General features: G+C 30.4%; 1 protein-coding gene across 1 annotated transcript; it reads right to left on the bottom strand.

Moving 5' to 3' along the window:
- Positions 1-5,746: 5,746 nt before the first annotated feature.
- Positions 5,747-18,971, bottom strand: LOC143050002 (uncharacterized). The gene is made up of 15 exons (XM_076223792.1): positions 18,753-18,971; positions 17,737-17,845; positions 17,021-17,253; positions 16,469-16,600; positions 15,561-15,722; positions 14,778-14,914; positions 14,253-14,358; positions 13,648-13,731; positions 12,555-12,735; positions 10,905-10,994; positions 10,207-10,269; positions 9,468-9,525; positions 8,925-8,966; positions 8,023-8,200; positions 5,747-7,426 (listed from the first exon to the last, which is right to left on the bottom strand). Exons 1-14 carry the CDS (start codon positions 18,753-18,755, stop codon positions 8,083-8,085), a joined length of 1,518 nt encoding a protein of 505 aa, XP_076079907.1. The 5' UTR covers positions 18,756-18,971; the 3' UTR covers positions 5,747-7,426; positions 8,023-8,082.
- Between the last annotated feature and the right edge of the window lie 441 nt (positions 18,972-19,412).

The following is a 19,412-nucleotide window of genomic DNA, read 5'->3' as shown; positions in this document are numbered from 1 at the left end:
CGAAAGATGAAATCGATATTAAAACATAAAATTGAGAATGGAAATGGGGAATGTGTCAAAGAGACAACAACCCGACCATAGAAAAAAACAACAGCAGAAGGTCACCAACAGGTCTTCAATGTAGCGAGAAATTCCCGCACCCGGAGGCGTCCTTCAGCTGGGTCCTAAACAAATATATACTAGTTCAGTGATAATGAACGCCATACTACGTTCCAAATCGTACACAAGAATACAAGAAACTACATTTAAAATAATACAAGACTAACAAAGGCCAGAGGCTCCTGACTTGGGACAGGCGCCAAAATGCGGCGGGGTTAAACATGTTTATGAGATATCAACCCTCCCCCTATACCTCTAGCCAATGTAGAAAAGTCGCAAACATGTAACAATACAAACATTTAAAATTCAGAGAGTTCAAGAGAAGTCCGAGTCTGATGTCAGAAGATGTAACCAAAGAAAATAAACAAAATGACAATAATACATAAATAACAACAGACTACTAGCAGTTAACTGACATGCCAGTTCCACACTTCAATTAAACTGATTGAAAGATTATGATTTCATCATATGAATATCGGAGACAATCCTTCCCGTAATTGGTTTAGTATCATACCATCATAACATATATGAAAAGTACACTCAATGGCAGAATCTTTCACATGTTCTGTAACAAAATGATAATCAAATTAACTTACACACCTCGTTTAACATACTAGTAATTTATGCGCTATACTATATATAAACACCGCGAGTGTGAACCTGGGTTGTTGCATGGTGCTTAATGCAAGTGTCGGATCAAGAATCAATCTGTACGCTTATGGAATGAAGTGGAGAAACAACCATTTTGCCAAATTTATATTTTTCTTTACAGACCTCTCCTATATTTTTCTTTATTGCAGCTTGATAAAAGGCATGTGAGTGGACTACTCTTATCGGGTTGCAAAAATCCATCAGTTGATTTTACATCAGCAAACCGTAATGAGATCTGTTATCCGCAATGATTATTGTTTGGCGGTGTTTCTTACAATTAAATACTTCTGTGGCTCTGTTTGGATCAACTATTATCATAGAAAATTCTCCATCGCAACTCCATTATACCTACATAATCTCTACATACATTAGTATTCACACTTCTATCATACAGGAAAGAAATAGCTTCTAGAGCAGCAGGAAAATAAAAAAAAAAATATCAATATATTCTTTTAAATACTAAATCTGAGCTTTTGACAGAAATTGGTGACTTTATAAAGCAATCTTTAGAATTGCGAAAATGAGGTCCATGTCCATCAAAGGTTACATTAATTACCATTTATAACTATGTTTTTTTTATGTTTATATTTGTAATTCTTCACTGTCTGTATTAAATGTTGTATTTGTGTTTGCTTGACCCATATGGGTGTATTTTGCAAATAAAATTATTATATATAAATATAACTATAAGGTACTCTTACGCTTTACACTACTAGGTAAGTGTTGATACACCCACGCTATACCAACCCTGACTTTAATCTACCAGAAGGAAAATGAAAAATCTTACTATAATGTATACGGAGGCAATATAATACTTCTGCAAGCTTATATAGAGAGCAGCTTTTTAAAAAGCTTGAACAGGATAGAAATCAATGATCACATTAGGAATATATCTCCAAAGCATCTAGTACCAGTCTTGACAATCACCCTCCAAAGTAAGGATGTCTCCACACGATACCAAGCATTTGGATTGCTCCGTGTTTGGATCAGCTATCATAATAGGAAATTCTTCATAGCAACTTCATTATACTTTATAGGAACTACATGACCTCTACGTTCCACAGAAATCACGCTTCCATCATATAGGAAAGTAATAGCTTTTAGAAAAGCTTGAATAAGAAACTAATCAAAAAGCTATTGAAAAATATCAGATGCAACCAGCTGATCTTCTGGTGTAAATTTATAATACAAACATTGCGATAAACTAGTAATTACAGATTTGAAAATCAACTTTTTATAAATATTTTAGAACAAATGTGTTTTCATGATTTTGAATGATATTATAAAGTTATAAATTATTTATTCATGAACAATTCAATATCTTATTTTTGATTTGTACTGTATTTTTATTGCTTGATATTGTGATAAAATGATTTAAATTTAATATATAGCTTTGTTTTCTACTAATCACATCAACAGTTTCATTAAGGGCCGGTAATAAAATAGCATTTTTTTTCTATTTTGCCGGTGCCGATCAAAGAGCCACTACTTTTTTTTTTTAAATGGAATTGACAGTGATGTATAACAGCTTGCGTCCAGTGGCAGGTTATATAATTATGTATATATATATATATATAGGACTCTAAAGTGCGATGGTACTCTAAAGTGCAATGGTCCCGCTTAAGTGCGATGGTCTACGCTAAAGTACCATGGTGTCTCACGCTAAAGAGCGATGGTTGTTTGTTCTCTAAAGTGCGATGGTGTAACAAGCTAAAGTGCGTTGGACCAAAAGGGTAAGATTCGAGGGATTAAAACATTGAGGTTTAAAATAGTCTTTTTACAAAAGATAATTGGTGTATATTGCCGTTCTCACAGTCTATCACTAGTGGGAACACATCCTCATACAGTCGTTATTGTAAATTACAAATATAAAATTAGATTATTGTCGGAATATGTAACATTTTTTTATGCTTTAAACGAGAGAGAGACGTTTCTTCTTTTTCCACACAAAAATGCTATATTTTCCTTCAATATACAGACTAATGTTTTAGCCGACTAAATCAAATTATAATTTACGCATGCAAAAACGTACTTTTATTTTACCGACGTTACTTTCCAACAAAATCGACAATATTTTAACGGGAACTGCAAAGTAAACAGCAGTATAATCAATGATTCAAATGTATCTGTTCGCTTCCAACAAAAGCAGGATAAATGATATCCATGCGAATACTATTTTGTATTTATATGCTAGAAGTAAAATGGTCGACTGCAGGATACAAGTTCTTCCAGCTACAGAAAAAAAACCATTTGCCTCAGCCGACAAAGCACGGTCAGGTTTAAATCATTCCAGACAGTCATTGACATTTGGTTTTAATCAAATGTGTTAATAAAATATTTATAATTTATCTTCCGGCGTGTTTGAAACTTTTAGTTTGTATTGTACTTTCATGCTTTAGCGTAGACCATCGAATACTGCTTTTAGTTTGTGTAAACGACTAAACGTCATAATCAAAGTACGTTTTTACGTCTATTTTTCCCAGTCCATCACACTTTAGCGTATGGAACCATTGTACTTTAGCGTAGACCATCGCACTTTAGCGTGACCATCGTACTTTAGCGTCCCCATCGCACTTTAGAGTCATATATATATATATATATATATATATATATATATATATATATATATACACAACTCGTCTAAACATCAACCCAACAATGTTAGATCTGTAAATTTGCTTTCGCAAATTTTTGGTTCTTCCCTCGCCGGGATTCGAACCCATGCTACTGTGATATCGTGACACCAAATCGCCTGCACTGCAGCCGTCCCGCTAGACCACACGACCACCTGGGCTCTCAAAAAAAGAGCTTTCGCTGGCCATGTGTTACCTTTCCACGTCAGTTTTAATCTAGCGGCGTACTACAGTACATGATATATAAGGCATGAAGATGTTATTGTTACAGATCAGCTAAATTATCTATAGTAAAGGATCCTACAAATTAATGTAAGATACAGTCACAGAAAATAATATAATTATATATATATATATATACGTCTGAGTCAGTGACAACCCTACAACAGATGTATCCATCGGATCGCCATCAATGATGGTGATACATGGCTGTGTACATAATGTATATACAACTCGTGTAAACATCAACCCAACAATGTTAGATCTGTAAATTTGCTTTCGCTATATATATACTTAGCAATCACGTATATGATAAATAATCTGTATCTACTTTGTATACATCTGATGCGTTACGCCTATTTCAACAGATTTTTATAGTTCGTTTCTGTACCCCAAGCCAGGAGCCTACATGTTATTCATTGGTTGTCGTTTAATTGTTGCTGTTTTTCGTTCATTTTGTTTTTTGTACTAAAGTTTTCTTGTTTCTTATCTATTATATTAATTAGTTCTTGGCCAGAATATGTATCTTGGTTTTTGATACATGACGTTTAGAAAGCCACAGGAACATCCAATCGTCTTAAGGTAGATATATATGGTGGTGTTTAACGACCTTGACTGGCTATACAGCCCTCGCACGGTCGGTATCTTAAGGTAGATTGATGGTATACCGCCATCTTGGATTGTACAATCACAGTACAAAATCGGTCTAGTTATTTGCCTAAATCTGCAAATTTAGAGACAGATTTGCATTTCAATAGTTAGACTGTTATTTCTATTTGAAGAAAACTTGTTAATTAATTATGTTATACAAAATATTTTAACAAATATCAATTTTTAGGTTTTGAAATAAAAAAAATTCAAATGAGCTATTTAAGGGGAGATAACTCTTCTAGTACAAAATTTATACTGGGCTAATAGGGAAATTTTTTTATTTTTACTTGTAGCAAGAAAACAAGTTCTGTGACACCATGTTTTCTTTATATTTTCTTAAAACATATTATGAAACCTTTCTTCTCACAATTTTTTTCAAAATTCTATCTCATAGAAATTTTTTTATGCACACTAATGTGTTTTTTTATAAAAAAAACTAACCAAATTTTGGCAATTTTCAACGACTCATAGCTTGAAAAATAGCACGGTGACCCATACTTTTTATTCAAATTTTGAAAAGAGCATAGTAAAATGTTTATTTTGGCAAATTATAAAAAATTCTGTCTCAAAAAATATGTACTTGTGATCTACCTTAAATGTGTTCTTCTCACTGATGTGGTCCCCACCTAGACCTTTCCACTTATTGCAGATGACCAGTTATGATAAGTTTTGACTTTCGACTACTTATACGTATCTTAAGATATACCAGAAGTCTACAACAATCTTGGATTTCAATATAGCAGTAAACAATAGCACAAGTTCATTGCACAAATCTCCAAGTTATGAAACATGTGGGCAATTTTTGTGAAAGTAAGACTGTGCATTGAAACTTAATGGCATTATTTAATTCTGTTTTATCAAATACCAAATATTTGTGTTTTGTCAATGCAATTTTTGAAATAAATCATACACTGGGAGATGATATCTCTTTTAGTACGTTTGATGTGAGATGAAAAAAAAAATGCGACATGGTTAAGGCATATCTGTGAAATTGAGATGACAAACAGCAATAAAGTGATGTTCCTTCAATTCACTGACGGCTTGATTTTGTAACATGATTTCAAACACAATACTATATTTTTTCAACAGGTTTTGATTGGTAGGTTATGCATTAATCATCAACAGTTTAAATTGTCAGAGAAATTATGGAAGTGCCCCTTGTGCAGACTAAGCATAATGGGCTTTGCTCATTGATGAAGACTATATTGTGCCCTATAGTTGTTATTTCTCTCTTGTGGGGAGTTATTTTAATGGCAATCATATACCACATCTTTATAAATTTGGGGAGTTATTTTAATGGCAATCATATACCACATCTTAATAAATTGCATTGTAAAGTGTTTTTCACACTTTATAGGGAATATACAAAACATATTGTCATTGATATACGATTTCTGATCCATATCTTTTGTTTGACAGAATGGCTGCAAATCAGAGGGGACCTATCAATGATGAAGCATTGTGTTAGTTGTAGTTTTGAAAACAGAAACAGGTTATGATGTAAGTAAATATATTTAATAGTTTGTACATTTAATCTATGTATACAGTTTACATTGTTTTACATAAAGATTCATTGAATAAAAAAAACTATTATGCATCCAACAAGAACAAATATGATGCAGTTTCTCTCCATCTCTCTTTAACAAAAGTATTTTTTCAATACAATAGCCTTAAACTCTTATTTTCATTAATCAATATGTATTGCAGTAAAGAATATAAAATTCAGCTGGTGGTACAAGAAAATACAAGCAACAACATATCCGAGACTACTATAACAGTAGTTGCAGAACATATATACAACAAAAAGTATACCAATCAGTTGATGTGTTCTGAGTCCAATTTTTTTAGTTCTAAATTTATCTACTGACACTTACACTACATCATAAGCAATTTAATCTTTTTAACCAATACAATGTTATGAAACTCTTTAGATTACATACACAAGAATGAAGGACATTTAATTTTTTACATTTATCAGAACATGTGATATGTCATTTATAAATCTTAAAAATAGTTATTATTGATTTTAAAAGGAAGACAGTTATAAGTTTTTATATATTTTTTTACCTTAAATGTGATAAAAAAAAATCAATAGCAAGTGAAATTTGGGAAGTATATTCAAATATGATTGTTCAAAAAATAATTTTAATTTAGCGTTTACTGTTGTCAATAGCCATTTAAAAATAACATTTATAAATAAAACATTTTTAGCCTATTATTTAGAATACTTATAAATAATGTAAACCAACAGTTGTTTTAAGAAATACTTGTGTAGATTCCAGAATGAAATTTTATATAATCAATTTCAAAGATAAATTCCAATGTTTTAGATGTTCAATAACCATTTTTAATTTAGATTCAAAAGTTGAAGAAATTCTTTGAAGATTGGTTAGGAATCATCCAACATACTTTGCATACTTTAGTAAAATTTTGCATTTTCTTATTGTTTAAAGCTGTTTTTTTTGTTTAATTACATTGAAACTAAGAAAATCACAGTTATTTTATTATAAAATCTAAATTATTATGCCCAAAAGGAACACTCATAGAATTAAAGACAGTTTTTTAAAGGTCCTCCAAGTCTTCTTCATCACTAATTTCTCCCTCATCATCACTTTCAATGTCCTCAACTGCAATCTCCTCCTTTACAGCCATTTCTTTCAACATCTGTTGCATCCTGTCATAATTATCATTTAATATGTGGTCAGTCAACTGAGATTCAACAGGCAGTTCTCCAATGTACTCTGAAAACTGCCTGTTTAATCTTATTAAACCCATCTCATAATACATTCCTTCTTTTATTAAGAATGCAGTTTCTCCTGCAGTTAGATGTTCCCCTAGTTTTACTTTCACTAGTTGGTACTGGTGTTTGTACCAACTAGTGACAGACCTCATTTCTTGCTTGAGCAATGTTTGCTCTTCAATGGCTCGATCAATCAGGCATTTCAGTTGAATGATTTCCTGTTTAATCGTGTTTGGTATCTCTGATACAACCTCTAAATCTACCATGCAGTTATAGATGTCACTTTCCACGTCCTTGACAGTATCAAAATTAATCGCCTCTGGCAAACCATCAGATGAATCCCCAATCAGGTTGTAAGCTGCAATGGATTTGTGAATTTTCTTTGAAATACACTTTAACTGTTTTGAAAGTTTGATGAAAACAGCCTGTCCTTCTGAAATATGAATAAAATGTACAATATTACTGGTGTTTTATATATGAGATAAGTATATAGTGCTAACACGTCTTTCATAGAGGAATTTGATGTCAACAAGAAATAATGTTAAAATTTTTAAAAATGCCATTGTCAGTATATGCATTACTTTTAGATGGAAGTTGAAGACCAATGGATTTTAAAAGAATCAATCACACAATAAATACCTGGTAACATTATTGTTGATACTAAATTCAAGGACGTTATGATGTGTTTTAATTCTTTGTATTGAGAAAAATGTTATATCAATTTTCATAAATTGTAGTTTTCCAAAAAATTATCATGTTAGCTCAAAGGCAAGTATGAAATCAAAAGTGCTATAATACAGGAAAAGTCTGCAAAATAAAAATTTCTGGTAGATCTGATCTGTAGATTTACAGAAAAATAAAACTTAAATTTCATACATGGACATTATTTGTAAAATAAAGCATAGTAGTTCAGTAAACATGAAGTTGTTAGAGATGAATGAAAAAAGCATCACAGGGTTGAGCATGCTTACATAAAAGAAGTTTTGAATTCCCTTCCCTTCGCTCTATGGCTGATAAAATTTTGCTTACTTGAATATTTGCGCAATAAGCGTAGTAAATAGTGCCTCTCTGAAACATGTTTTTTCAGGGTTACAAATTCTTTTGTTTTTCTTTCACAATCTTTAGATCCTTGTTGTAGTTTTCATCAGTTTGATGTAATCTAGAGGTCTTGTTCTTTTTTTCAAATGCTGATAAGGTTTTCTCTAGTCTGTAAAGACATTTAAATAAAAAAATTATTCATCAGAATGTTTAGTTATTTTAATAACATAATAAACAGTCCTTTCATGGAATTTCAAGGTAAAACTCTGCTCATGAGATCACAAGTCAGTAGTAACACTCAGCAAAACAAGCCTTATTTTCCATGTATGTACTTTATACTGGGTAAAAACTGTAGACAATAAGTGTATACAATTCAGAATATTTGCACAAAAGTGTAGCTTTCCCAGTGTAATATGTGTGTATTCCAATGTTCATACATGTTAAAACATATACTGTGAATTCATTATTATTCGTTGGATACCAATTTTCGTGGATTTCGTGGGTACAAGGGAACCACGAATTTAAATGTTCAACGAAATACAAGTTTTTAAAGGAATATATAGAAACTTTAACAAAACCATGAATTTAAAAATCCACGAATATGCAAGTTTTCCTCAATCCACGAAAATTGGTATCCACGAAAATAAATGAATCCACAGTATAAGGTATGTAGATAAGGTCACAATTAATTTTAGAACATCATGTTAACTAATTTCATATCTCTTAAACTTTTTTTTAAAGAATGACATAGATCAGAATGTAACTTTCCCTTCTGTTTTAAATTTAAAATGATACTATAGATAAATGCTCTTAATATGCATCATTCCAGGTTGTAAAAAAGGCAATGCTGACAAAAAAGAGATTATGACAATTTCTTAAAGTTTCGTAATCACCTTTCCTTTTCTTCCTTGAACTTGTCATCTAATTGTTCATTTCTGAAATTGAAGACTGACATTATTAAAAATAAATATATATGAACATTTATAAACACTTTGATCAAACAATGGAATCACTATAAAAGGAAATGGAATGTACAATTGGAATATTCTGTCAATCATAATGCTTGGTCAATATTGTACATTTTCAACCTGATTTTTAATGATATTGTTGTAATTATGATGCTGTTCTTTTCTTTTATCTTTGAAAGTTAATTACCAACCAAATTAGATTTAACTCTGGGTTAGTACTAAAATGAGTAACATACATTTTGTAAGAGTGCCACATGTGGAGCAGGATCTGGTTGTCCTTAGATCAGTTTTTGTGGGTTTCCTGTTGCATAAGTACAAATAAAGCAAAACTTTCTTTGTGTATCTGTTATTTGTACAATAGTTGACTGATTGCAGGATAAATGTAAACTAATATGCAATTTAGAAAAATAATGGTCTGATTTAGGTACATTAGGTGGCCTTGAAATGTACTGCTTATTTTTGACCTACCCAATTCTGTAATATCTTTGAAGACTGAGAACATATTCATCTGTTTTGTTCAGTTTAACTATAAAAAAAAAAACACAAATGAAGAAGGCAAATTATTTTTTACTGGAATTTACAAAAATCAAATGCATTAAATATAAAAGTAGTTTACAGCCTCTAATAGAATAAAACTTTGTATGTGATTTCTATATGTGTAAACATAGAGTTTATACAGCATTAGAAAAGAAAGAATGATTTTGATATTATAAAACAATGTAAATAGTTTTAATAATCAAAATGGATTGGGAATGATCCCAAAAATAATTCAGTCCTCTTAACTATAAAAATAAAATAGTTTTTGACTAAGGGACGATATCAAAAGTTCAATGTAGGATAAAAAATTCACATAGTTTTTTCACTGACCCCCACACCCCCCCTCTTAACTTAATTTTGGAAAAATTGATTTACCAATAGGGATATATGTAAAAATCGATTTTAGATATACAAAACTTGCAGAATTTTAACCCCCCCCCCCCACTCCCAAACTATTTGATTTAAATTTTTTATCCTACATCGATCTTTTGATGTCGTCCCTAAAATATAAGGAGATCTTACTGTAAGATACTTTTATATCTGTGACACGTAAGTGTTTTCACTTACAGTACAGTAAAAAATGATAATGTTTTGACCAAATTTGAAAATAGGAGACGTATAAGTGCGTTGTGCGATATATTTTCTTGATGTATTAATTATTAAAACTTACTTGCTGCATCATTGTTTTGAGTGTGTATCCATTGGATAATCTTATCATTCCCAATAACCTTGTCTGAATAAGAACAAATATGGATTAAAGTTTGCAAGTGGATACACTTCACATATCATGTACATGTTTTACACATACCTTAATTATAAATATGCAACACAAATTTCCTTGTAACAATTAACATTATCTGTGTTTAATTTTTTAACCTGAACATTTGGTTACAATATAAATGGCATAAAAAGAAGAAACAAATCTTTAATCATGTTTCAATGTTGTTCAATATGAAGAGAGCATCCGAAATCATAAGAATTAATGCTAGTATATCTGCTTTGGTCTGGGATGAGGCATTTAACAATTTATTTTACATAAAACTGACTCAAAGTGACGGCAAAAACTCATTCCTTATGTCATTTGAGTTAAAATGGCTAAAGAAACTATTTGTGTTAGTTAAATGTTCCAAGGTAGGAAGTATGTGGACTGATTTGTAGACAAAACTAAATTTTATTGAAACACTTTCTCAAAAGCAATAAACAGAGCTGTTTGGTTATGTTTCTAAGTAAAAGTTTTTTATAATGCCTTTTTAAATGATATAAACAGTTAATCAACTGCAGCATATCATGAGGACACAAGATATTCATTAAATAGTAATAAATGAATAAAAGTAACAAGTTATTTATTTTTGAAAGATGGTTTCTTACCATGAACAGTTGATAAAATCTCCTTCAAAGCCACATCACTGTTTTCTTCAATTTTCTTTGCTCTTTGGAGTTTCATAACCAATGTGCAATCTGCATGTTTGAATTAAGTGTTAGGCCAACTAAAATTAATTAGTAGATTTTCATCCAAATTTTTGAAAAACATGGGGCGGGTGGGAGGATTTTATTTTTTAAATTTTATTTCATATGAAACCCTTGTCACAAGTTCTTCATACCGCGGGGTATATGCTAGTGGAAAACAAGCTTGTATAATGTAGATATACATGTTGTATAAGGAATCTGACACTATTTTTTAAACTCTTAAATAAAAATCCCTGATTGGCAACCACTGTTATACATAATTGCCGCTTTAGAAACCTATTTATAGTATACATCAAAGGGAAGAGAAATGCTCTCTTTAGTTGGACTAGACCTACACCAAATTTATTTTGCTTTCTAAGCAATGGTTTGTAGTCCACATAAAATCAATAAAATGTTTTGGTACAATTGTATGCAACACAAGTATTATGAGTACAAAATAAAATGTAAACTCAGTGTGGAAAGTAATTATGTGATGTAAAACATGAACTTAACCAAAAAGTAGTTTTTAATGACTAAATTGAGGGTATTGAGACAGTTACAGAGGGTGTTTGCTGTTTGTCAACAAAAACAACAACCATGGGTAAATATAAGGGAATTAAAATGCGTGTTTGTCGACTTTTTTTCTCTCAATATACGGTCATAAATCAAACAAATTCGTGCTTGTGTCAATTTCTTTAATCAAGTCATGTTTTTTGTACCAATTTGTTCTACGATTCTTGCGCTTTGGATATCATTTACAGTCCAAATTTCCTGACACAAAGTCATGGTATAAATAAAGAAAAAACACGGTTTTCGATTCACTTGTGACTACCGCAATTTGCGTTAAATGACAAGGCGTTTTACTCGTTACTCGAATATTTCATGCCCTTCTCGTTATCAATCTCTATTCTCGGTAGATGTTGTCATAATAGAGCAGCAGAATATGTCGACTCAAGCATATCGTTATTAGATTACTCGGAGAAATACAAAAACGAAATTTGAAACAGGAAGTGTTGAATGAAACGAAATTATCGATGGTTCCCGGTAACGGACATGATAAAATCCGGAAATCGTATTTTTGTTAAATAAAAAAAATCGGGGCGGGACGATTTCAGAGGGGCAGGCGGGGATGAAAATCTAGCAATTAATTTTAATTGGCCTTATTATCAAATAATATAAAATTTTGATTCTCTAAATTTGCTGATATAACCCAATTATACAAATTTTATAAAAATTGTGAGTGCTAAGTGTTGAACAGATGGAAGTACAAGCAGAATTTCTATGTTCTCCTCAATTATGAAAAAAAAAAATCTAAATCAAGGGAGCAAAACTTATTTAGTATTTTTTTTTTATTTGACTTGAAAAAACTGGCATTTAAGAGCTTTTATAAAAATTAAATCATTTGCTGTTATAGTAAGATATACCTTGACCTAGAATGGTTTACTTTTTAATTTGTTACTTGGATGGAGAGTTGTCTCATTGGCACTCATATTATATCTTCCTGTATCTATATACAAAAAGTCACAAGCAGGCTATTCCACCATTACACATTTTGCCATTTTCTGTAATTACCTAGTTTGTCTCTGATTTTCTGACCAAAGTAAATAAGGCCATCTGTCAAAAGGTCTGTTCTATTTTCAGGCGTCATCGCTTTTGTGATTGAAGAAAATCCACCCAAATATGACCATAATCTTTCAATGCCTTCACCGTCAGTGAGACCATGATTTTTTGTCCTCCTAGGTCCATACAAAATCTACAAGTATATAAGTATTAACACATAAACTTCAATAATTTAATTTTGGATGTAACACGTCTTCTGATTGGCTTACGTTATTTTGTTATGAGCCCATAGACATAATTTAGTCATGTGACCATGGCGTCATCAATGTTTTTTCATGGTTTTCTACAGTTTAAAATTGAATTAAGAATTAAATTATAAGAAATGACTGTAATATTTTTTCTATCTATTTGAAATAACAAAAAAAATGTGGTGCATACTGTTAAATAACCCGCTACACACGTTATTCAGTGTGCACCACATTTTTTATGTTCTTTTTTCATAGACAGAAAAAATATTACAGTCATTCCTTAAATATATTGTAGACACATGTCTTACAATAATAAAAATCTGTGTCATTTATTTATGAATACCAAGTTTTTTTTATATTAAAAAATCCTCAAATTAGAAATGTTGCTAAGAAAAGAGAAAATCACATATAAACAACATATCTGGTCTTAAAACTTGATATACTTTTTTTTGTGCAGGTTAACATATATTGGAAAACTTTACAAGCCATTCTAGTATAATAAATACTAAGGGGTCATCCATTTTTCAAAGTGCACAAAATGTACACTTGAGGGAAGGGGTTTAAAAAATCAACATTTTTACTGTACACTTTAAAAAAATGAAAAAATAAAAAGTCAGGTATGTTTCAGTTTATTTTCCATGCAAATTTTTATATTAAACCAAACTATAAAAGGGAGGCATTATTTTTTATAAAGAATGATTGATTCTATGCTTGTAATCGACAAATGGTTGACATACACTTTTTTCATCCCCCAAGCTCCCTCAAAAAGTTTTGAGGGTTCTAGTTAACATTACATATACAATATGCACTGAACCAACAAATAGCTTAACAAAACATTTGAAATTATATTATCTTACTTGACATGCAATACTGTGTCCATAGCAGTGGAAAATTGGTATTGAAAATGTGAGTTTTTGTAAAATGTCGTTTCGCCCTGCTTTCTGAAAAAAAAATGTTTTGAATGGCAATAAGACTCCTGTAAACATTTGTATTTTAAAGTTTCAAGGATCTTGATTCCAATTACTGAATAACTAATTAATAAAACTAGATGTCATGATTTGGTATATGATATGTAAAGTTTAAGGGATTTAGACTATACATCATGTGAGAAATGAATGTCAGTGACTAATACTTTTTTTTGTAAAATTTTTAAATGACACCCAGCAAATAATGTAAGGAAATCCTTGAAACATTTCTATAATATCAGATGCAGAACTGCAATAAGTTTGCAACCTCTCTTTGTCATTATGTTTTAAAATTTTATTACATACAGATTTTACTGTCTTGTATAAATTTGGTTAAATATTACTATGTTGAAAAAAAATAATAAACATTTCTTACCAGGCTGTGCATGGCTTAATTTTTTGTAATTATTTTATGAAGTTTTAAGATTTGTATGTAATTTTCTAGTATTTTCTACATTATATTACTGCCCAAACTATAAACAGTACAAATGACAAACCTCTAAATGTCTTTTTAACAAACATGCAATATCATAGGAGATGTGGAGGTGTTTGTCTTTGTTGGCACTTAAAAGTAGTTCTATCAAAAAAACAGCATATCCCAGTCTACAAAATAAAAAAGAGAAAAGTGTTCTGAAATGACAAAAAATTGGTTTCCTATCTTTAATTAAATTCCAATTCTAACTGCATGTATCCCTTTTTCATTACTGTACAGGTAATCATTTTCTCTCATATTCCTCCTAATTTACCAGTGAATACCATTCTCATTTAATTTATGTTTACCAGTATGTCATGAGCAACAAAAACCTTTCATACAGTAGCCATATATGTTAAAAGTTCACATTTTAATGATTACATGTTGTAAGTTTCAAGTTGATATGACCACAACATTTGTTCAATTACCTTAAACAAAGACATTTTCCTGATATGGGTAGGAGATCAAATGACATGCAAATCTGAAAACACACGCAGGAAGTAAGTCCTAAAAATTGCACTCTCTAAATATTATCTACAATATAACTAACTTTTCACCATGTTTTAAACTAAAAAACTTCTGAGGGTAATCGTGCCTACAGGTAGCTCCAAAGACTGTGGTTTCCGACAATTTCTTGTTTTTTGCTTTGGATCTTAAGTCATTTCCTGCTTGGAAATCGCTGCATTCCTGAAAATAAATATGAAAGCTAGCAAACTCTTATCTTTTTCTTACTACTTGCTGTTTTTCAAAGCATTGATTATTTTTTATTTAGTATCTCTCAAATGTACTTAAAATAAACACCTAAAATATATTGTTCCTCAAATGTAATAGTCCTAAATTTGAAGGAATTTGGAAACCTTTATCTTTGATTTTAATGTCCAGAATTCATAAGGCATTTCAATTAAACATATAATGGAACTTATGGAACTTTAATTAGCTAGTATGAACGGGTGCAAAAGGGTTTAAAAATATATGCAGATCTCTTTGATTGCTTCTATGGAAAATTGCTTACCTTATTTCATAAGTGGCTACAATTTTTACCCTGTATGATGGATAAAACTGGAGGAGACCATTTTTTTTATTGTTTGTCAAAGAGTTCTTATCAAACCAATTCAATTGTATTTTTACCAGTTTTCATGAATTAGGCAATATTTATATCACAGAAATAGCAGTCTATAATGTAAACAGCCAGAACTTTTCATAAAGGGGAGGGGGCTGAGTGCTTCAGTAATTCCCTATACTTCTATAATCAACCAATTTTTCGCACATAAGGGGGGCCTGGGCCCCAGGGAACCACCTATGGTAAATAAATAAAATATCAAACACAAAATACCTTTTCTATTTTTGGAGTGTCATATTTTTTTATGAAATCATCTACCAATTCCTGTTGGACGAAAAAATTATCTTTGTGTTTTGGTTCAAGCCAGTGGTTACCAGATGAAGATTTCCGTACTAATTGAAAGTCTGCATCAAAACAAAAGATACTGGTTTCTGTCTAAAAAAGAAATGTTTAGTGTTTAATTTACAATTATAATAAAAATTGTCCAAAAGTGCACCTGATAATTAAAAATAATTATGCAATAAATAAACAAATAAGTATTTAAAATAAATAAAAACTAATTACGTCTACATCATTTAAAGAGTGTCTTAAGTAGAAATGGGTTCTTACTAAGTAATAAATGTAGGTGTGTTACACATCATTTCAGTCCCAAACCTTGAAAAGCTGTTTCAAAGTGATGACAATAACAAAAGAAATTGATAGATCACTGTATTATTAAGAATTTTTGGTTCCAATGCAATATTTCTATCATACAAAGGATATATATGTGAGAGAAATTTATGAATCAACAGTGGATGGCTCAGAAAATGATTTTAAAAATCACTATGCAACAAAATTTTGTACAAAATGAAGAGTTATCTCCCCTTTTCAATGAATTTTCAGTGCTTTCTATGTATTTTTTTCCTCTTTATTTGTTGCAGTTAATAAAAAACAAAATTTAACTTTGAGAAGGAATGAATTTGTCATATGAAGTAGATGAAAAAAAAATGAAAACAAAATATGTCATGTGCCATCCACTGCCTGGTTTTTCTATGGACACCCTCTTAAAGACACAGTAATTGATTGACTGTTGTTCCTATTTTTGTTTATTGTGTTGCATGTGGACTATTGATTATATCTTTTATCCTGTGGCAAATATTTTATTAAAATTAACTTAATCTAGGACATTATACCAATTATACCTCAAAACAAGCTGGACAGGTACAACCATCATCTAGATCTGGAAAATTATTTGTTAAATAGTCCATTTGGTATACAAACTGACGAAATTGGTGAATAGTTTCTGCCATCAAACTCTTATAAATTTCTTTTCCCTACAAGTAAAGTTAAAAATTAAATTTATGATCACACAATTGTGGCTCCATGGATTATAATGAAAAAGAAAAAAAAAATTCACCACCACCAACCAAAACCTTAAAGCTGTACCGTGACATTTAGTCATTAATTTCTGAGTAATTTTATCGATTGTGAATAGTTGTCTTATTGGCAATCACACCACATCATTTTATATATAATAGTGTAAAAAAATATTTTATCCTTTATAAACAAGTTGACAACATAATTATCTAACTTTTGCAAGACATATAATCTTATTGGTATTTTTCATCCTTTCAAATGTAAATTGTGTAAGTTATTTTTTGTAATGCATTCTATAAGTTATTTAGCAATAGAATATGCTTAGGGTTTAACAACAAACTATAAATCTCATTAGTATGGAATCTTAATTAATTAACCTCTTTTGTGACCAACATCTTGTACAGCTTTGGTTGCCTAGCCTTTAAAGCTTCACAAAACCCCTTCACAGATACATGGCACTCAAGCAATAAACCATTTAACCAGCGAAGTAAATCAATGTGGAAGGCTAAATGAGGTGTTTTTGGTGAGGCAGGCCACAGATTGTATGACAACAAGGTAATTGCTTCCTCTTCACAAGAACAAAATTGAATTGTTCTAAGATGTTGTCTACCTGAAAAATAAAGATAAAAATTAAGGTACCAATAAAAAGAGAAATTGTTTTTAAAAGAAATAGGTCTTACAAAAAATGGCTAAAAAGAGTAATGGTGTATTCCACTTTGGAATACCTATTATTTAACTTCTGGATGTGAATTTAAGCATGAATGCAATTTAAGTACTCCTCATAACAGACTCATGTATTGTATGAATGTCGGTTCAAACCCATTTTTGTATGATAGGATATGAATTCAAATTCAAATTGATGGAAATTTATAGTAAATAAGGATACATGTACTTATTAAACATGAAATAAGAAACTTTTGTTTGGATCATATATAAACATTACAGGTAAAACATCTGTCAAAATATTTGCAATTTGGTATATGTATATGTATACAATTTTTTGTCAGAATCATATCAAATATCTATTTTAAAGTAATTCATACCTTTATCCTAATAAATGATACAAGAAAGTATGTTACTATATAAAGAATACCTTTATCATCAATAACTACTATATCTTTCATATAGTCAGTTGTACACATATCATGTTTTCTTCCCTTCCAAGGCTTAGTTGGAGGTGCATAGCCTATAAAAGCCCCATGCTATAAAAAAAAAAGCATGTGTTTTAATCAATTTACCTTTAACTTGTTTCATCAGTACAAAAATATTGGTAATCTTTGATATAATGCTAAGTAAAATGTTAATATTATTAGTTCAACCAAAGTCCACAGTAAAAACCTGAACTATTGTTTTGAATTGATTTTAATCTTCAACTGCATTTACTGCTAAATTTAACAATTGATAATATGTGTGCATAACTTAGATGAGCATTTTGTAGCTATACCAAACCATAAATTGAGGTTTAATGGTACTCAGATCAATGGTTTGCTTGTCAATGTAATTATTTTATTGTCTCATTAAAAAAACCACATATTCTTTATATAATAAAATCATCAAATATATGTTGTTGTAATTTCAAAAAACTGATATGTCAAGCTACCACATGTACAGGGGAATGTTAAATATCAGAATCAATGTGTCCAGTAAATTTTTCAAATCATGAAATCCAGTATCTTAATAAAAATCGCTACCTTTTTTTTATTCCTATAACTGCAAAAAATATTAACTAAAACTGCAAATAAGTATGAATAAAAAGAGATATTGGTGTGAAATAAACCCCACCTAAATAACAAACAAAAAGAAAATACATCCAGATCTCATGCCTCGAATAAACTGAACCCAGCAAGGCCAATTTACACGAAAATGGTTATAATAAAAAAAAACAGAAATAATATGATCAATCAACACCTATTGGTAAGATGAAACCATAAAAACAACCTAGTCTTTGATACATATTTCATAAAGCAATTATCTACATGTATCTTCATGCTTTATTAAAAAGTTGGGCTGTCATGAGACAAGCACTTTTATTAATTTCAGGAATTCTTACTGAAAAGATCTGCTTTCTGCTTTTAGATGTTTTTTCTTAAAAAAGAAGGAAAATCTTACCATCCATTTCTCAAATACATGTAAATGGAAATTGATGCCTAATTTCCAGACAACTTTCACATATAACGGGCCAAGATATACAGTCTAGGCATCGGAAAAGATCAACCTTTTCAGTACCACAATCCTGGCATTTAAAATTGACTACAGCTTCTTTTTCTTTTGCTGCAGACACCAGTTTCTTGCATATTTCTGACCAATGATTTAATCGTTGGATTTTGGCTTTAGCATAATCTAAAAAAAAATGTACTAAAGTATTGGTACTGTAAGTATAAAAAACAACCTATAAATATCAAAATTGAATTATAATTATACAATCTTTTAAATGAATTTTATACTGAATGATTAAGTACAACACATATTTTACGGTCACCTTCATCAATGATGTTTAACACATTTGCACCTTTATAAGAAATTATCAATAAAATAAATGAGTTCTCTCTGGCTTGAAAACAATTCAATGTTATAAGCCTGTTTGCAGGATATTTGTTTTATTGTATCATGTTGTATGACTGTCCAATAGTAATCAACACATCTGAGAATCACTATAAAAGGCTTAATCCTGTGAAACTTGCAAGTTTGGTAAATGGTTTATATCCATTAAAACAGGCTTCCTTTATTTTTTAATACATTTTTAATATGAAATTCAAAAAAGGAAGGGAA

Source organism: Mytilus galloprovincialis, chromosome 10 (genome assembly GCF_965363235.1).
Source record: "Mytilus galloprovincialis chromosome 10, xbMytGall1.hap1.1, whole genome shotgun sequence".
Lineage (NCBI taxonomy): Eukaryota > Metazoa > Mollusca > Bivalvia > Mytilida > Mytilidae > Mytilus > Mytilus galloprovincialis.
This window is presented reverse-complemented; position numbering and strand designations above follow the sequence as displayed.